This window comes from Uloborus diversus, chromosome 4 (genome assembly GCF_026930045.1).
Source record: "Uloborus diversus isolate 005 chromosome 4, Udiv.v.3.1, whole genome shotgun sequence".
NCBI classification, from domain to species: Eukaryota; Metazoa; Arthropoda; class Arachnida; order Araneae; family Uloboridae; genus Uloborus; species Uloborus diversus.
The window spans coordinates 137,980,216-138,000,886 of record NC_072734.1 but is presented as its reverse complement, the minus strand read 5'-3'; the positions used below and the strand labels follow the sequence as shown (position 1 = coordinate 138,000,886).

The 20,671-nt window shown below is 31.0% G+C and overlaps 1 protein-coding gene across 1 annotated transcript; it reads right to left on the bottom strand.

The window, feature by feature from the left end:
* Positions 1 to 1,975: 1,975 nt before the first annotated feature.
* Positions 1,976 to 20,544, bottom strand: LOC129219722 (26S proteasome non-ATPase regulatory subunit 6-like). Its single transcript, XM_054854010.1, has 8 exons — positions 20,310 to 20,544; positions 19,328 to 19,533; positions 10,376 to 10,521; positions 9,316 to 9,535; positions 9,094 to 9,202; positions 8,737 to 8,905; positions 8,508 to 8,613; positions 1,976 to 2,114 (listed from the first exon to the last, which is right to left on the bottom strand). The coding sequence occupies exons 1-8, from the start codon at positions 20,452 to 20,454 to the stop codon at positions 2,046 to 2,048; spliced, it is 1,170 nt and encodes a 389-aa protein (XP_054709985.1). The 5' UTR covers positions 20,455 to 20,544; the 3' UTR covers positions 1,976 to 2,045.
* Between the last annotated feature and the right edge of the window lie 127 nt (positions 20,545 to 20,671).

Sequence of the window (20,671 nt, the reverse complement as noted above, 5' to 3'; positions counted from 1 at the left end):
TCAAAATTCATCACATGTGTGTCAATGGTTCTTCTTAAAACATAATTGGTACTTGGTAACTCGACCGAGTAGTGAAAGGCCGAGTACTTGGTACTCGGCCAAAGTGCTACTTGGTACGTCTCTAGTATAATGTGTAGTGAAGGTCTGGTACATTGAGCTTCAACTTTGACAATGCTTACCCAAGTTTTGTGTAATAGGGAAGAATAATTGGAGCTGAGTTGAGTTTGGTTACTTTTGCAGTAGTTTTTCAAGAAGTTTCCAACTCAAATACAAACCAATAACAAGTTGATTTTTCACTTAACTCCCCCAAAACAGGAAAACATTATCATGGTAATAGCTCAACTAACCAGAGCTGCACTATATTTGGTTTTGATTTACCCCGTGAAGAAAAGTAGCTTAACAAACGAAAGCCATTCATTTATTAAATTTCTAGCCTACCTAAAGTCCTTTAACTTTGTCACATCTCCCTTTTTTCAGAAAGAGAGAAAGCTCCACTTAAATTGTACAAGATCATATTCTTGTACAGTTATGTGTGGTTTGTCAAGTCATTTGTCTGTCAAGAAACTGCATGTGGTATAATTTCATATCAGTGAATTTGTCATCAGCATTTCCCTTGAAAATTTTGATTTTTATTTAGAAGCTGGTGCACACAATTGATACTTTTTTAAAGTCACTATTATTGTTATTAATTGCCACTTTATCCAGGATTTTTTTTTATACATAAGGCAGTATAATAAAAGGCATGACCCTAAAGAAAAATTCAAGTGTATGGACATTAATTTAAAAAAAAAAAAAGACATTTTTAATCAAGTGAAAAGGTTGGAGGTTTAAATTCAGATTAAAAAATGTACACTGTAATACACCAGGGGTGATATTGGACTCAAGTAAAATTTTCTGAAGACTGTGTAAAACTTTTGGAGGAAATCCGCCCCCCCCCCCCCATAAAAACTCATTGAAAAAAAACATTTTAAAAGTTTTAATAATTTTTCAGTTTAAAATTTTCGGAAATGGCAATCCAAAATTGTTGGATCATAAACACCCTCAAATACAACCTTGCAGTGAATAAATACATGGAAACAAAAAAATATTTAGTTTTATTCAAAGTATACCCCAAAAAAATATTTCGGGAGAGGGACAAAAGACATTTCTCCATTTCATACATTTCTCCATTTCATAACTTGAAAAATATTTATTTCTTAAATGCTTATTGAAAAACTTTATTTGTATTTTTAAATATATTTGTTTTAGATATATTTTCACTTTTTTTTATAGCACGTATGAAGGCTAATAAAAGTGAACACTGAACATTTCAGGTTTTAAAAGGAATTGTTTCATTAAAAAAAAAAATCTACCCCTGTGATATATTTTTATTACATTTGGCCTGGTGGCGAGTGCTTAATGCAGACCCTGCATGTTATAATAATGAAGGAAAACCTCTCTACCTTAACCACATATATACATCAAATTTGGCTATGAGAAATGTAAAAAACACTTTGTAAGTTAACCACTTGATCAAATTTATTTATTTAAAAAATAAAAAAAAACTTTTCAGAGATTTTTTTTATGCTATGATTAGATAAGTTGAATAAAATGCATCAAATGAAAATAAGGATTTATTTCTTTTTAAAAAAGGTTATCATGTGGTTAGGTATTAATGATATACAAGGATAACATAAACCGAAAATGTTAGCTACTTTTTGAATAATTTTGTATTTTGAGGAATAATTTACATCAAATAAGTAACTTTTCAGAACTAATTTTGAAGTGATTAATTTCAAATTTATAATGCTAATGATACTGGATCAATTTGTAGGAAATATTTCATCTAAAATCCTGTGTAAAATCTGTAGCACACATTAATTGCAATAATTATAATTCTTCTGAAAATAATTTGATAATGTTAGTTACTATGAAAGTGTGTAGGCCAGTGGAATAATTTTGGATCTGACGAGTTATTTATTTACATGAACAAAAATTGTAAGATGTTATAACATGAAATTTATTAAGCTCAAATATAAAATGTTTTAATGAGTGAAAAAATACAGTTAAATGTTGATTACACGGCTAAGTTTCTGGACTCTATTCAAGAGAATGTCCCCTTGTTTAATGCAAGCCTGTAAAATAATGCATGAATTAGTAAAAATGAAGCTATTATAATAACATATCTTTAAAACTTTTAATTTGTAAAAGATATGAAGCTGAAACAATTTCATGAAATCAAACTAAACAATTTTTATGCCCTTAAATAATCAAATAAGTACCAGAAGCACTCATTCTTCTGCACATCTCTCACTAGTAAAACATTTTATGATCTGTCATGATATCAAAAATCGCAGATGAGACATTTTATTTTAAAATACTTAATGTTAATTTTAATTATGAACTAGCAGCATCACTTGGGGTTGCAGGGCTACCTGAAGAATGAATGCGATCTTGAGTGATGCATGTTCAATATTCGTGCATAAATAAAATAGGACAAATTAAGTTAAAAAATGTTTTATCAGAATTAATTACAACACTCCCTAAAAATCTCTGCTCAGTGATGCACAGGCTACTTTGAATATTCTGACATTCTCTGGTGGAGGGGGGGGGGGAACATGACACTGTTCAACACTTGGACCAAAGCAAACATGGGAAAATTTTCCACCAGAATAATGAGAACAGTGCTGAAAAATCTCAATTATAATAAGGACATTAGTCCAGAAAAATTTCCATTCAAAGTAGGAAAGCAGTTTCTAAGTCATTGTAAAGTAAGACAAAACAACGTTAGAAGAAGCACAAATTTGTAAATTATAGCAGACACGTGTTTCAGCAATACAGGGAACGCCTTTTTCAATGCAGAAAATAATGAGCTTATGGATGAAAAGACATCCGACAAAACATTGCCGAAACACGTGTCTGCTGTAATTTACAAATTTGTGCTTCTTCTAACGTTGTTTTGTCTTACTTTATTGTTCAGCACAAAGGTATTTATTTATCTTCTAAGTCATTGGTTCCCAACCGGTAGTTTGCAAGAGGTATAAAGAGGGTTCGCCAATATAATACTGTAATGGCAGAATTTTAATATTATTGTTTGAGGATGAAGTCTCCCATTCGAGCTATTCCAAGGAAATTTTATCCAACAGTTAGTCATTTCTTTTTCCCATATTCGATACTCTTAGCATGAAAATGTTGGCTGACATATTATACACTTAAAGAATTAAGTCAAAGCGCAGGCTTTACTGCTGTCATTCAGAATGATAGCATTGAACCCATGCCAAAAAAAGCTCCATTTATGAATATAATGTCCTTAGATGACAGAATATGAAGGTATAGGTTTTCTCAGTAGCTTTTTATCGGAAAAATTGATTAAACTTGATGAAAACATTACATGGAGTGTATGAGAATGTCTCAAATGTCCTTAATTTTTGAAGTTTAGTTTCTTTACCATTTGAATACAACAAAGAGCTATTGCATGTCTTTCGTGTTGTGCGGAAAATGCGTCGATATGCGATCTCTCTGTTATCTGCTGCTATATTTTTTCACACTGCATAGACTACAATTTACATCATTTATTGTTTAAAAAGAATGACTGGCAACTTAAAAATACCACAGGAAATATGCTAAAATAATTTACTTCAGAAATTTTCATGAGTGAAGCTTGGCAGTGTGAGGTATACGCAGTAAAAAAATAACGGAATGCAACCATGTAATTTACTTTGCACTATAAGTAAATAAGGAATTCATGAGATTTGTGCAAATTTTCTCTTGCAATAAGTGAGCTTAAAAATTTTTGTTTTAGTAAAAATTACTTTTGTGTAATAACTAGAATTAATTATAGGCATTTCTATTATTTTTCAATATACGCATTTTATTCTTCACCTATAATAGTATGAGGGCAAGAAAATTCTTCATCAATTAACCAATTAATATAGGCGGTATATACTTATAAAACAGCAGAACTCAGTCTTTTTCAAGAAGATATAACGCTTAGAGACCTTTCTAATTTTAACGGAAGAAAAAAGACCATTTAGTTAATCTGAGACAGTTCTTTGAAAGGTATTTCTAAAGATAATTCTTTAGATAATTTTTAGCTACCATTTTAGTTCTTAGCAATATTTGTAATTCTATATTTTTAAATTATGTTTTAGTTCTTGCAATAAACTATGGAGCAGTATCAAACTAAAAATTTCCCCTAAATTATGTTTTGTTTGTACGTGTGTGTGGTTTTTTTTGCTTGTAACTTATTATTTAGTACCCGAGGAGTTTGTCAACTTCTTTCGAATTTGGAAGGTGTGCAAAGGGGAAAAGGTTGGGAACTGCTGTTCTAAGTAAAGTCAACCCTTCCTTTAAAAATTCCTTCACCTGTCGCTGTGCGAGTTACCCTGATTATTGCATCATTTTCTAGGGCAGAAAGGAGCCAAGGTTACATAATATATAGTGCAGCTTTGTTTAGTTGAGCTGTGACCTTGACTATGCTTACCTGTTTTAGGGGGGTTTAGTGAAAAATAGACCCATTATTGCCTCAGATTTTAGTTGGAATATTTTTGAAAAACTACTAAGAAAGTTTCTCAACTCAACTTAGCACCAATTACCCCTCCCTATTTTCCGAAACAGAGGTAAACATTGTCAGAGTCAGAGCTCAACTTCTCAGAGCCTCACAATATGTCCCCCCTGAATAAAAAAAACGAAATATAGTTAAATTTACCATTAGAAACAAGACAACAATTCAGAAATAGGGTGCATAAACCCAACAATTTCTCATTACAATAAGTAAAATGGCCTTTGAAATTTCCCATAATCTTAACAATAGTCCCTAAAAATCCTCATTAGAGAGAGTGAGTAAGTTCTAAAAATTTTCATCAGAAGGAGAAAAACCACTCCTAAATATCATCTATAATCCTGTTGAAAATACTTATCAGAGTATGAAAAATAATCCCTAAAAGGGGAGATCTTCTATTTTTACTGGAGGGCCACATTGTGCATTTTTTGGAGGCGAGGGGGATCAACAATCAAACAATATTTCGGTTCAGATGGTCTAAGCGACAGTGGCTTATCCATGGGGTGCAGCACCCCTGGAAAACATTAGAGTTGGTGCTCCCCTATTAGAAATTCAATAACGCTAACAATTCATAACAAACCATTTATAGTGCTTGTTCTTGAACCAAAGACACAATATATATATTTATGTGTTCTATTTTATAACAATGCAATTTTTTAAATTTAATTTTTTAAAAACATTAAATTTGTTGTTGGAAGAGCATGTACAGTAGGATTGGAAGAGTGTACAATAAACATAATTGAATTGAGTATTTCAGAAGGGTCATGAGTCCTATGGAAATCCATTGGACTTATGCCCTTTCTGAAATAATCAATTCAATTTACATTTATTAAAAAAAAGAGAGAGAGCATTTTGAAAGAAAATGTAAAATAAAAATTAAAAATTGAAGATTCTGTAATAATTGGAAAATTAAAAGAAGTATATAAAAAAAAAAGAACTCGACACGTGGACCTACTCTAGGCAGGGTTGTCGCAATCTCAAAAAACTGAAGTACGAGTTTATGGCTTCTTATTCTTTTTCAAACGGATACATAAGTACAGAGAGATAGTGGATTCACAGTCTGGGTTACGAGAAAGTGATTACTAGATTTAAGCATGGCAATATGTGCCTAATTGTAAGTATGACAATCACTGAAAAATACAGGGGTTTAAGTTTCATTTTTAGTCCTTCCCTGGAAATTTTTCAAATTCGAAGTTCCAAAAATGCAGTTTAAGAATTTTTGGTGATGTTAAGGATTAGAGAAATTCAAGGCTCTCTCCTGCAAATTATTTGAAGGTGAAGTCTTAAAAATGCCATTGTAAACCATCTTTGGTAATGTAAAAGGATCAGTAATTTTTAAAAATTGAGCCTCTAAAACCATAATTTTAAATAATTTTAAACAACTTTCGATGTTGTTAGGCTAAGGAGTTTTTGGGGGTTCTCCCTCAAATTTTTTTTTCTTTTTTTTTGAAGTTGGAATCACAGTTTAAAAACAATGTTAGCAAGAAAAGATTGGAGGAGGGGGGATGTTCCTCTGGAAAATGTTTGAAGCTGCAGTTTTAAAAAACATAGCTTTTTCAGACCACCTAAGATATCGTTAAAGAAGGTAGTTTTATCTACTTTTAAATTGAAATATATTGAATGTATTTATCATTATTTGAAAAAAAATTCTCATCAAGAGAGTCAAAATGCTGCCTTTTCCTGAAAAATATGGATCACTGGTGCAGAAGCTCATTGATAGTCTGTATAAAAGAAATAAATGTTACACTGCAAAAAAGCAATCAAAAGAGAAACATTTTTAGTCCTCAGGCTACTAGAAAAGTCTCAATGAGGCTAATTATGTAGTACAAAGGATACAATTTGAAATAAGACAATTATTATCAATTATTTGGAGCAGAAAGAGCTGTTTAGAACATATCTTTGATTCACATGTTTTTTATTTAGCATCCTACGAAAATGACACTGTACAGTGAAACTTCTATGAGCGACCACTTTTCTGAGGCACCAAAATTCCCCCGTATATGACTAATGTTAAAATACCTCTGGGAAAGACCATTGAAGCCTCTCACAAAGACAGGAAAATCGTATACCTCAGCATTAAAAAATATCGGAATTTTTGTTAGAGAAAACTCAAAAAGAGAGAGACAACAGAAAAAAAAAAAAACAATAGAAAATAAAGTTCATATGGACACAGAACAGTTTTCTCATATAAACAAAGGTGAAAGAAACCAGAATAAGGTATTAAAATCTATTCTGCAGTGGGTCCAAATGTGTTCCTTTCTTGCTCTCTTTGCTTGGAACCTCGTTAAAGTCACAAAAAGGAGGGCGTTGTTTTTTGGACCCTAGGGAAGCTAAGGTGGCATATGCAAATTTCAAGGCAAGTCAAGTGTGCACCTTTCATTGAGGGAGTTGATAAGAATAGAACTTTGTTAAAAGGTTGTTTCTTGGAATTTCTTGGTTGCTTACGGGAGAGGGGGGTTAGAAGGGAGCATTTCTACTTCATCAGAGTGACAAAATCTATTTTTAGTGCCTTTGAAAGCTCAAGAGTTGGTTTCAGTGAATTTGCCTTCTGCTTTTTATCACCATACCATACATAGCAGTTAGAATTTCGAAAAACCGAGCAATCTCACGCTTGAGAAACGTGAAGAAGTCTCGAACTTACACAAGAAAAGAAAATCAGAAAGGAAATTAGCAGTAAAAAAAGAAAAAAAAAGCTGTCAGCACAACAAACTCTAACAGAAATAGATAATCTTATCTTGCACTAATAATAAGGACACATTATTAATTTATTTTTGCAGCAGAAAACTAAACTAAAAGCTAAAGTTGTTTTAGGAAAAACAAAGAATCTGAAGCAAGCAAATTTTAAAGCTATTAGTTTTAAATAGAAAAATCATGTAAGAAGTATATTTTACATTTAAAATTAAAAAAAAAAATCTTTATTTAAATACATTCTTATATCATAATGTTCTTGGTTAATACACTGAAGGAAGAAGGTAAATAACAACTATGGTGCTATATTTGCATGTTCGAAAATGACCTCCAAGAGCGACTAACCTCCATTAACGACCACTTTTTTCAAGAACGGAGAGTGGTCACTCCAGAAGTTTCACTGTACTATCAATGATTCTTGTAAATTTTTGGATACTGCCAAACCTGTTTATCTAAACCTGCCTATCTCGAAATTTTTCAGTTTCCGTACATTAATAGCAAAAATTCAATGAATTTCCTCACGTCTATCTTAAATGAATTTTTTCCAAAAACCTCAACATATCAAATTTCTATTACACGTTCTGTTTTGCATTTGATCTTCTGTGATCTTTATCAATAGTAGAATTTCGAAACAAAAAGCATATTTTATCAGCAGAAGTCTATAGTCCTCCAAGTCATGTAGCCCAGGGAAAATCTCATGGACAAGGAGTAAGTTTTCTGGGAATTCCACCCACTTCATAATTGGGAGGACGGGAACATTGTTGAACAGTGAAAAGGCTTCATTGAGTTTTACCTTCAAGTCATTAAGAACCAAGGATGGATCTAGAATTTTTTCAAGGAGGGAGCGGTTGATTTTTACTTACTACTACGTATCTGATGAACACATTGGGGAGAGGGGAGGGGGGGCTGTCACATCATTATTATCAAAAACAACAAAAATTCTCTTAACTCTTTGACTTTGTTCTAATATCTTATAACTTTTATTTAATCCTCTGTATCTTGAATTTTTCTTTTGTGCCGTGAAATTCGAGATGGACAGGTTCGACTTCTAACTCTTGGCTATTCTTGAAGAGTTTGATGGACATACATCTACTAAGAATTGAATATATAATATTTCCAAAGTATATACATGATGTAATTATGCACACTAACTCAAGCTTTTAACTAATTTTTGAAAAATGTTTACAACTTCTTTCGTTCCTAGTCTCTTAAAACTTTTAAAAAATTTCTTTAAAGTGTACTTCTTTAAAAAAATTAGCAAAAAGCACAAAACAATTACCTGATATTGGTAATTTTTACTGTCAGGCCTATTTGTTTCTACAATGCCTCCCACTTTATCAATTTTGCAATGAAGTCTACCAGCAGCAATAAATCTTGCAAGCTCCCTGTATCAAAAAAACAATTTGAAATGACATTAATATTACATTAATATAAATTGCTTTGTAATCAAACTTATGACATAAAAATGACGTCTAATAGTAATGTATTGAAACCGGTTGAAAAAATACCTGTCAATGAATTCCGTAGTGACTCCAAATGCATCAGCCATGTACTGTAAGGTCAAACTACGATAGGATTCTAAGAGTTGTGTGTACGCCGAAATTCTCATTTCTCGAACATAATAGCGAAAGTGGGATGCAAGTAGGCGGTCCTGTTTCAACATTCGTTCCACAATAGCTGTAAGTAAAATTCAAAAAAATAAGTTTTTGTATTTTTAACTCATAGGTTTAAAAGATTTGTTATGCATGGTAATAAATCAATATCATGGATTATTTTTCACTCTACAATTATTTTTCTTTTTTTAATCATAGAAAAGGCCAACATTTTCATGTAAGTGATTTGGATAATTATCAGCATCTTCTTACCCAATTTTTGAAAAAACTCTGCATACTGGCAATTGTACAAAGAAAAGAGGTATTCCCTAATATCTGACACACTGTGCAAAACTTCAAGTATTTCAGATCCTTTAACAACCTAAAGCCAAATAAATAAATAAATAAAATACATAAATTGTTTCCAAAACAAAAGAAAGTTAATAATTCTTATTTCATAATGAATTAGTTATTTTAGCTCATAGTGTAGAATACCTTCTCTCTCAAGTCCACACGAGGTAAAGAAATCATACTACAGATAACTGTATAAGTAACAAATGTTTTGTAGTCCATCAGTTCATAACTTGTGAAGGTGGAAACAGTGTCTAAGAAAAAGTTAGCCGCATTTTTAAAGTCTCTAATGGCCATACAATAGACTCCTTGATAAACTTTTAATCTGTTCCGACGATCCCAATCACCACCTTCTTCAATTAAGCTAAAAATATAAGAAAACAAATTCACAGCAACTTGCTTGTACTTACACATTGTTAAATAACATTGAACTTGCTAAAATCTAGAAAAATATTAGAAATTCATTTGACCGAATTCTATTAATATAGTTTTATATCATAAAAAATATTTAAGATACAATTTTATCTATTGCAACATGCCAAGTACTTTTTCCCCAAAACACAGAACCCAGCTCGGCATTTTGGTTGCAAGCCAAACGACCATCTTGCCTGTGCATATATATTCGACCTAAACAGTAGAGTGCCAAGGACCCTTATCGATCAGAGCCTAGTTAATAGCAGTTAAATTGAAAAAAAAAAGTTTATTTGAGAAAACAAATGTTAAGAATTTGTTTTACAAAAATTTTAACCGATATCAAATAAAAGAAATCAATCATAAAAAAGATTAAAAACTGAATAAGAATGCTTATCTAAACTCATTTTTAACAGGATTCACTCCCCCCCCCAAAAAAAAACTGGAATAAGTATTATTAGAATCAAAATTTTATAAATAGTGATTGAAGTCAGTGTATTGATTGAGAATGAAAAAAAAAAAAATAAATAAGTGAAAAGTCAATTCATAGCATGAAAGAAAAAAAAATTGTAGGAAAAAAAATGGGGCTGTTGGTTTATTTATTTTTTTTTTTTAACAGCCAGATAATTTCAGCTCTTGCCACTCATACAGAAATCAAAACATTTACTGATCAAAGTAGTTTTCATTTAATATTTAGAAAAAAGAAAAAAAAAGGAAAAAAAAAAGAGCCAGTACAAAGAGTGATTCAATTAGGTGCTCAAAAGCTAAAGATTAGTGAAGAATATAAGCATACCTTTTTGCTTTTTCAATGTTCCGAGTGATGAGGTCATGATCGACATAAAATAACCCAATTCTAATAATATGAAAGAGAATATCCAATCTATGTCCAAGTGATACAGTCTTATCTTGAGTCTTTCGAAAAACAGCCAATGCTGCTTCCTACAGTTTTCGAGAAAAAATATTTGGTTTAATTATTTTATTAATATTTTTATAAATAAATTCAAGATCTATGCTGGGCCAAACCTAACCTGGCAGCATTACAATGTAATGACAAGGACCTGTGTAGCCTTCACAATGCTGTCAGGTTGGGGTTGCATCAGCCTTAAAGTGTTGAGAATAAAATTCTTTAACCTATCTCAATTAGTCAGAAAGTACTTTTCAGAACCAAGCATTTATTACATGTACCAAATGTAGCGTACCACTTATTTTTAAAATCTAGTAACTTTTTAGAGGGAAAAAATATGCTAAACAATTTTTTTCCTATGTCATAATTTGTGTTTGTACAGAAAAAAACTTTGCTCTATTATCCACACAACTATAAACATTAAAAAGAGTATTTTGAAAATATTTTGTGAAAAATAATACAGTTGTCCCTTGCCCCTTTGTACTTCCCCTTTAGCAGCTTCACTCTATCATTTTTTTTCAAATAGTATATTGAAATTTAATAGCCTTTTCTAATGAACTCATTTTAATTCTCTACCTCAAAAGAATGTTATTTTAAAGTTTGGCAAGTTCTTCAAAGGGCCCATAGTAGAACCAGATGAGAGGAGGGGATTTGTATGCAACTGCTTTGATGTTCTCAACCACTGAACATTTACTGGTGAGTGTTTATCCAATATTTACTGCAAGGGGATGACTGCAATAGAAAGCGGCGATCAACTACTTTTCTTTTCAAACAGTAAGCATAACCTTCAAACAATACAGAGGAGGCGAGGAAGAGATACTATAATACCTCTTTCACTTATTTTTTTTATTGAACAATTTGCACTGTTTTCAGAGGTTATTGGCAGTGAGTACAAACTATGTCTGCGTAGTTTTTGCACAATAATGACAAAGTGATACTTATATCTTTTAATTTGTTTTATTTTCTTATGTTTTGGGTAATACATAGGATATAATGTAAGTGTAATGGTGACTAAAAGGCATTATTTCATGTCAAGAGAGCAAGGACTTTAACCATGTTAAAAAAAACCATTTATAAGAGGTCGTAAATAAATTTTCTACTCTCTACTAGAAAAATATTTGACTTTTAAATGCAGAACCTATTTCTTGGAAATTCACTTATCTCTGTAGAGTCAAAAACGGATTAACCGCAATAAACAAGGGTTGACTTTATCAATGAATATTTTTGAACTTTAAATTGTTATAATTAATTAGAAAATTATAAAAAGAAGGGGGAAAATTATATCATATTATTCAATTTTTATATATATTTTATTCTAAGAGAGAGAAAAAAACTACTTTTGCTTTATGTATGATTTATGTTTGTATTTCAGCTACTTAAATTCTCTATCTATTACAAAAATTTTCATACGATAAAATAAGTATCAATCTTCCAAATGCGCCAGAAAAAATATTTTGTTCTTTAGCTGAACCCAAAACTTTTGCAGAGGTTTGTTTTGTTTATTAACAGTTAGTCATAATTTGTAGCACCAACATTTTTAGTTGCCATTTATTAGTGAGTACCCTCAAAAATGATAGTGCAGTGCACCATACTATGACAAGATTTTATTTAAAATGCCCATTAAACATGACAAGCATAAATAATGCATAAAAATAAAAATATTTTTTGCATAGTATTTGCTCAAGATTAATAAACTAGGTATTCTGTCAAAGCCGAATATTTGGCAAATAACAGAATATTTGATGCCATCACTAATATATAATTTTACATATTCTTCAAAGCTAGGACAATATGTACCCAAAAAGTTTTTGCTTAAGACACAGTGCTAGGGCATAACTGTTCCAGGAAATTTTCCCACTAATGATTCTTCTGAAACAGCATGAAAGACGTTAGGCAGTTAGTGGCTGATCACAAGACTCGAGGAAAACAGCCGAAAATGCTCATCTGGCACCTGAAAACATGTGCATTCATGCTTTTTAAAATATTGTTTCTCACTCTTAGACATATGGGGGGTCCATAGCCAAACTTTTGAAGGTTTTGGACAGTATGGTAAAAACCAAGGGAAATACTGTGGTTTTTACCGTCCTGTCCAAAACTACATTTTAAGAAAAACAGTATTTTGTGAGAAAATATCAAAAACAGAACAAAATGTGTCAAAGGTAGGTTTTATATTGAATTTTTATTCAATGTGAACATTCAAGTATAAACATCAGGGGTCTGTCCAGGATTTTTCACAGGGTCCATTTTTTGTGAAAAAATCAAATAATTTTGTGAAAAGTGAATTAATTTTGTGAAAAATCAAATAATTTCGCAAAAAAAAAAAAAAAAAAAAAAATTAATTTGAATTTTGACATCTTGAATTCAAATTATGTTTTTCGCAATCACGAGTGTGTGTATGTAGGCGTGGGGGTTATGTGTGTTTGTGTGTAGGGGTATGTGTATGTGTGTGTAGGCATGTGTGTTAGTGTCTGTGTGCTGGCATAAGTGTGTGGGTAGTTGTGTGCATGAATGTGTGTGTGGGGGGTGGTATGTGTCATATGTGTTTGTGTCTGTGTGCAGGCATGAATGTGTGTGTATGTATGTTTGTGTGTGTATGTGTAGGTGTCTGTATGTATGTGTATGTGTTTGTGTATGCGTGTAGGTGCATGTGTGTGTATGTGTGTGTGTGTAGTTGTGTATGTATGCGAGTGTGTGTAGGACATGGATGCAACCTGGAGACGACTTTCGCTATAGGAGCAGCAACGTGAGGAGCCGGTCGACGGCGATGGTGCGGAGGGTGGCGGTTCGAAAATAAAATGATAGGACGCCAAAAACAGTCAAATGAAAGCAATAAGCAATCGTGATTGCTCAAAAAAAAAAATTTGTTAAAACAAAATGTTATAACTTAGAGAGGGCACAAACTGCATCATTTAAACTTAAAGTTGAGTATTTTTCTCTTCTATGTTGAGAATATCATTCTGGGGTGTTTTTTTAGTATTTAGCGGGGAGGGGGGGGGACGGCATTGCTGTCTCAGGTAGCAATATTTATCTACAAGTCTACATTATCTTAAATTATACTAGAAATATTTCTGTACAGCATTTGAAATAACTGTATCAAAAAAAAAACAGACGAAGGGGGGGGGGGGGGGTTCAGCATTTAACTTTTTGACCCAAGACACTCTTAAAAAGCACAGAATTTCGTTTAAAACTTAAATTATATGATTTTAATAAAAATAAAGAGATTTTATTTGTTTATCTCTTAACAAAGCGTACTAAACATCAAAAATTTAAAAAATCGGATTCCCATAGCAGATGCAAAGAGATCGCTATTCTCGAAGTGAAGGCATCAAAAGTACAAAAATGGCTTGTAAAAGAAATATTTTTGATAAAATTATTTTTAAATTGCATTTTAGAGTCCTATGATAAACATATCATTAATATCTGTGGACACAGTTGAAGCAAAAAAAAAAAAAAATTAAATCATAGATTCAGCATTTTAATTTTTGACTCATAAAAGAAAATGGAATTTGCTTTAAAAACTTAAAATGAGTGTTCTAACAAAATAGAGACTTTTCATTTATTTGCATCCTAATAATAAATCCTTAATTCAAGGTTTATCCTTAATTCAAATTAGCTTGAAAAAAGAACAAAATATGATTATCATATTGGATGTTCAAAGATTGAATTTTTCAAAATGTAGACATCTAAAGAAAAAAAACGGCAAGTAAAAGAGTTTATTTAAAGTTACTCATCCTTGTTAACATCGTAAAATCAAACCCATATACGTAATTTTCTTCCAAAATAACAGTTAAACATCGCACAGCACCATAAAAACGCAAATATTGGCAAGCTTGTAAAATGAGAATATTTTCTAATCAAGTCATTATAAAGGTTTAACGCCAGACGCTAAAGGCGATAATTTTGAAGTTGGTAACCCTATCTGAAGCAATCATATTTTTCCCCCACCCTTACTATCCCTTTGCAGTTCTAAGTTCATTTCGCTGATATATATTATTGTTATTGTTTATTAAATCAGGAGCAGGGAGAAAAGTGCTTACCAACGCTTTTTCAGAAAAGTTTCAACAACACCGCTGCTAATTAGCTGTGATAAAATAAACAAAATTATTTAAAACCAAACTTTTTTTCAGCTGTTAATTTCTTTCCCAGAAACAAACAACACGCATTATATTTATTTGGCAGTAGCAAATTATCGCTTGCAGGAGCATCACAAGAGTGCCCAGAGTTTGTGTGAGCATATCCCTCTAATTTGACTTTAAAAAAGGTTCCAAAAATTATCGGTTTAATATGCGTTATTTTGCTTTCAGATTAGCTCTTTCAATAAACAATTTGTGAAAGATCTGGTCTTGTTTATCAGAATTTTGTGAAGGGTCCGTTTTGGTTGATCGGGATTTTGTGAAAGGTCCGTTTTGGTTGATCGGATTTTTGTGAAAAGTCCGTTAACGGACCCAAATATCCTCTGGCCAGACCCCTGAACATATATGTAACTTCATAATACAGTTGATTTTGACCTAGTTACGTAGAAGTTGAATTCTTGATTAAAACTTTCACTTTGTATGCATGGGTGTTTTTACATTATAGTAACCAAATTTTTCGACATTTATGCAGGTGTGGAAAAGAAACTGTTCAAAATATGGTGCAACAATTGACTTTAATGCAATAAATGACAATTTTTTGTACTTACAGAATGAATTATATTAAAAATACGAATTAAAAAAGAAACTGCACAAGTTTTAAAATATATGTGCATATATTTTATCTTCAATTTATTTTTCTTTAGCTTATGATTTAAAAAATAATTTTCGCTAAAACATCATGTAAAACTCATATGCAAAAACCATTTAAAAATTGCACACATTTAATAACATTCCTTTGAGTTATAATTGTAACTGAAACTAGTTCTTTTGGTGGTTTTGTGAATATCTTATCAAAACTTTAACAACTATTACATAAGGAAGTTTTTATGTAATAGAGTTGTTGGCAATTTTTTAAAGTAAAATGTTTTTTGAATGAACATTTCAGAGAAAAATATTATCAAATACTCATTAGTGAAAACTTATTAAATATTTGTAATCATAATATTAAATCATTAAATATTAAATCAATTACACCCTTTTAGCCTCTTTTTTGGACAGTTTAAGATACTATCGGACTGTTGTAGGACAGTTTAAACCACCACTTACCCTGCCCTAAACCCAACCCTGATTACAAGATAATTTCCTGTATAGAACAGGCTATTTTCATATTTTCTAATTTGATTGAAACAGGGTTGTTTGGTTTAAACCACGTTGGTTTAAACCATGGTTTAAACCAATTGGTTTTTTAAAAAAATGTTTAAAAAAAAAAAAGCCAAAAAAAAAATAAATAAATAAAATCCATTTTACAGGTTTACATTGATTTTCCAACACATATTGAATAAGAGACAAATTAGGATTGGAAAAAGCTTCAAAGCTAGTCTTTTTGTTCAAGGCTTTCAACTAAATGAATTTTTTCTCAAGACTGTTGGAGAAAACAACGGTTCTTTTGGTTTAAAGCAAAATATTTTTAATCTGTTACAAACAGAAACTGTAAAATTACATTTATAAATAAATATACAGGGTGTCCGAAAAGTCCTTGACACATTTAACCTAAAATACCATGGTTATGTGTCGAGCAGGGCTGTGGAGTCGGAGTCGGACTGATTTTGGGATAAAGGAGTCGGAGTCGTTAGAAAACATGCCGACTCCGACTCCGGGCTTCTTTTTTTCTTTCCTTTTCACTGACTCTCCTTGCATTTTTTAAAAACTGATTACCAATTGGTTCGATTACATGTACAAAAAGATACTAATGAGAAAATAACTGCCATTATGGCAATTAGCTAGCTTGAATGCTTACCGAACTTTCTGTAGCCGTCCCCTAGTTTGCTTGCTTTTTAACTTAACTAATAGCAACTGTCAGCAAACGGTTTTGTTGCCTAACATTTTCAAGTAAACACTTTCAAATAAAAATGAAATATAGTGTTTTGTTCGATCTCACTTATAAAATAGTAAAAGAAACGTAACAAATTAGTAAGTCCACACCCGTAGCTAAGGTTGAAACGTTTAAGTGTGATCGGCACATTCAAAGAAGTTCTGGCGCGAAAGCACGAATCCAAAAGATTCGATGAAATAATCTAATGTTTTTTTCTTTATTAAGACTTTTCTGTAAGCTTGGTTCTCACTAAAAAGTATGGAACAAAATAAGTAAATGATTTCTTGATTACAACACTCAAGAATTGCAGTTAATCTTAAAATCTTCATATTTAGGTTAATTCTAAAGCAGCCAATAAAATTTAAATTAAAAATTTAGCGAAGAAGAAATATAGGTATAGTAAAAGTTATTCGTACAAATTTGTATACCGCCACGTTTTATGTAAAATTAGCTCCTGACGTATATGTGCCCTATTTTCGTTGAAATTTTTTTGATGAAATATAATTTAAAATATATTCGTGAAAATTTTCAGAATTAAAGTATTTATATTTTTTTATAAACTCTGAAATTAACTTTGGGTGTCATCTACCAGATGGGTGTCACCCGGGGCAAACCACCCCCTCTCAAGAACTTGAATTTAGAAAAAAAGGTTTTTTTTCTCTCAAGTTACAGCTTTCAAAATTTGAAAGCACACGATTTGATCAATATCTATTTGTTAAACATTAAAGGGGGGAAAATTACAGATAATCCTTTTTAAAATTTTTAAAAGGGATTTTTAAGTCATCTCACTTTTTAACTCGTAACTATTGGAAAGTTTGATTTTTAAATTGAATTTCTAACGTTGTATGGCGTCTTGGGTTTACAATAAAACACAAAATGCGAAATTTTCATAAAAAGGAATTAATATTTCAATCTGTGTTAAGAGGTTTTCCCCCTTCCCTTGAATGGAGAGAGGGAGTTGAAAAAATACAATTAAAAAAATTAAAAAAAATTTGGAGTCGGAGTTGGAGTCGGGCGTTTCAAAATCCAGGAGTCGGAGTCGGCCATTTTCTTTCCGACTCCGCAGCCCTGGTGTCGAGGACTTTTCGGACACCCTGTATATGTAATGTATTCAACTCATTTCAGAAATATGTGAATAAATCTTTTTACAATTACATAAAATCAACTTTACACCACAATAACATATGCATAAATACATAGCAACTTTTACGTTATAAATTATTATTTTTATGATATTTAGTACTTTGAACAAAAAGCAAGTTTTGAAGCTTTTCCAGAGCCTAATCAATTTTTGAGTCATGAATGATATCTAAATGACGAAAATATTTGCACTACACTTTTCTGAAGCTGGTTTTAGTAATGTTGAAGACTTTTAAAGACGGTTGCATTGCATTTTTAGATGAATAGAATTTATGTTCGCAATGGAAATTTACATTTTGTTTGTTACTATGGCATTTTTTCAAATTCTTTTTCCTAGCTTTTCCACCACTCAGTACTGTTGCAGAAGATAAAACGTTTTTGGCAAAAAAAATTTCTTGAAATAGAATTTGCTACACATTTATTTGTTCTAAAGAGTTTGCATTTAATATTTTTTAAACTTCAATGCTGGATGCAACATGTATGCCAGTAAATAAGCTGTAATTTAAGCCATGTTACACCAATTTTTGTATTTTTGATTTGGTTCTTTGTTTTAGCAATAGTCGATATCTTTTCTAAGTCTTTCCAAAATAAGAACGGAGTCGAATATAGAGCAGCACTTTTTTTTTAAACTTTGTCAGTACAACAGCAATCGATTTTTTGACTGGTCAATCATGTACTGTTGTACATTTTGCTTTACTTCAATATTTGCGACATTGTGTATATAAAAATCAGCGTTATGTAGGATCAGAAAGAAAAAATATGAAAATTGTTCTTTTGAAAAGATTATGCTTAAAAATATAACTTTAACCTTTATTCGATAATTATTCATATTATGTTGGTTTTATAAAGTTTTTTTTCTTGGATCTTCATTACATTTTATCTTTACCCGCATCACAACCACTTCTTGAAGTATTTCGTATCATAAAGGGTCTATATATACATGCATACTAATATATTAATCAAGTCAAACATTTCGATCAATATTTCCCCGCAGAGAGCTATTTTAATTATTTAATTTAGTTACAAGATTTTGTTCTTATCTCTTTTAATTAATCAAGAAATTAGGTATAATGTGACTATTGAATAACTGTTAATTACATGGAACCTTAATTACCTTCCGAAAATTAATTGTTTTTCTCACAAATAGTATTTAAACCAAAAAATAACCAGGTTTAAACCAAAAAAACCTGGTTTAAACCAAAAAAAATCGGGGGTTTTTTGAAAAAAACCGGTTTTTTTTACCAAGCCTGGATTGAAATAGGTTAAACAAAGTGCATTGCAAATCAATTATCACATTTACAACACGCATTTGGCTCCATTCAGCATAGGAAATTTCTTCAGCTGATTGCACACTCAAATGTAGTCTTGAATTTATTTTTAGCTTTTCCTCTGATGTAAATTTTCCTTACTTGCTTGTATCTTCCTTTTCCTCTCGTTTTTGAAGAAATATATGAAAAGATTGAGAAAAAAAGTGTTGCTCTGAAAAGCTTCCATTGTTTTATGAGTTTTCTATAACCATCCACATTATTCAAAAAAAAAACTGGTTACCTACTGAAATACTAGGCAGATGAACTTAAAAGGTAATTAAAAAACAAATGATTAAAGCATATACAATTCCATTTTGTTTTCTAACTTTATTTTCAAGAATTTTATGAAATTTTTAACACTACCTTTTTTAAAAATCACATTCATAAATCAATATCAGAGCATAAAATTAAAACATTCAATGCAATTAAATAAATATGATCAACATACCTTGGATCCAATACGACTTAGGAATTCAGCTTTATTCAGAAATGCTTCTCGAACTTCCATCTCTCCCAAGTTTTTTTCTGCATCTTCAATTGCATCATCTAATTTCTTTAATTGCTCCTCATTTGCTTTTTTCATTTTTTCCAGCAGTGCATTATCAACTGCCCAAGAAAGATCTTTACATACTTCTTCATAAAATGGAGCCATATCTATAAAATTGAAATTTTTCTCACATTAATAACTGCTTTTTCTAAAATTAAACTATCAAAATTTTATCTAAAAAATTTGAGATAATTGTGATGATATTAAATAAAACTAGAAACAGGTCACTGGTGCAGAAAAACTGACCAGTATTCCATAAAATGGAGCATAGTATAAAAATCACTTTAAAAAAATATATATATCCAATTATGATAGGTACCATACTCCAAAATGCAGATAATCCCGTCTGTCGGTTCCAATCAACTCATTCAAGAAGTGTGCATTTGAATACAATAGATAAAGCTAAAAATTAAATCTCTGGAATCAAGGTTTTATTTGATGAAGAATAATCATGTTTAATTTCAAAGGTAATTTTTTAAATTTGAAATCCATTATAAAAATTACAGATCAGAGTAAAACTCTCCCTCTTTAATAATGATTTCAGAATAGGTGAAACAAAAAATTTGCTTTACCTTTCCGAAAATTAAAATCCCTAATCAAAAACATAAAATGTATAAAAATACAAGTTTTGCAACGCAGCCCTTCTTCCACAAAAATAGTGAGTTCTCATGCAATACAACAGCAGTTATTTCAATTAGTACAACCTAGGGAGGCACCTATTCAACATCTTTTGTCACACATTGTTTCTTAATTAGTACCCAAACAACGTATTTATAGTGACTGTATCAATATTAACACATTAACTCCCTAAATAAATCAGAGCTCATAATGAACCACGAATTAATTGAAAAAGAAACGTAAAAATTAAAAATCTCATAGTTACTATTTTCTTTGATGGCTTCTATTAGTCGCGTTTTCAGATGTTCATCATGTTGAAATTCAGAAGAAGATAGCAAAAACTTTAATTGAGCGAGTTCCAAGTTTGGATTCTTTTCCAAACTTTCTGCTTCTAGATTTTCTACAGGCATTGTTTCTACTTCAGAACACGATGGAAAACAATAAACAAATTGTAGATAATTGAAATTAAATGACAAGTCCAAATTGAAGAAATTTGACTATTGCCGTTGCCAAACGAGATTTTTACGCTACTAAAAAAGATCTGAAAAAAAGAAATTACAGTATTTCAGTACTTATTTAGTAGTTTTAAGGGTACATTTAATTTCTCGAATTGTTCTAGGTTTCAAC

What these genes read in the sequence shown, in the direction of transcription:
- LOC129219722 (XM_054854010.1), bottom strand. Translation starts at nt 20,454, where the DNA reads ATGCCTGTAGAAAATCTAGAAGCAGAAAGTTTGGAAAAGAATCCAAAC. An exon ending in AGAAGCCATCAAAGAAAATA is followed by an intron (nt 19,534 to 20,309) that starts GTAACTATGAGA and finishes TCAATTTTATAG; the next exon opens with ATATGGCTCCATTTTATGAA. An exon ending in AGAGTTTTTTCAAAAATTGG is followed by an intron (nt 8,906 to 9,093) that starts GTAAGAAGATGC and finishes TTTTACTTACAG; the next exon opens with CTATTGTGGAACGAATGTTG.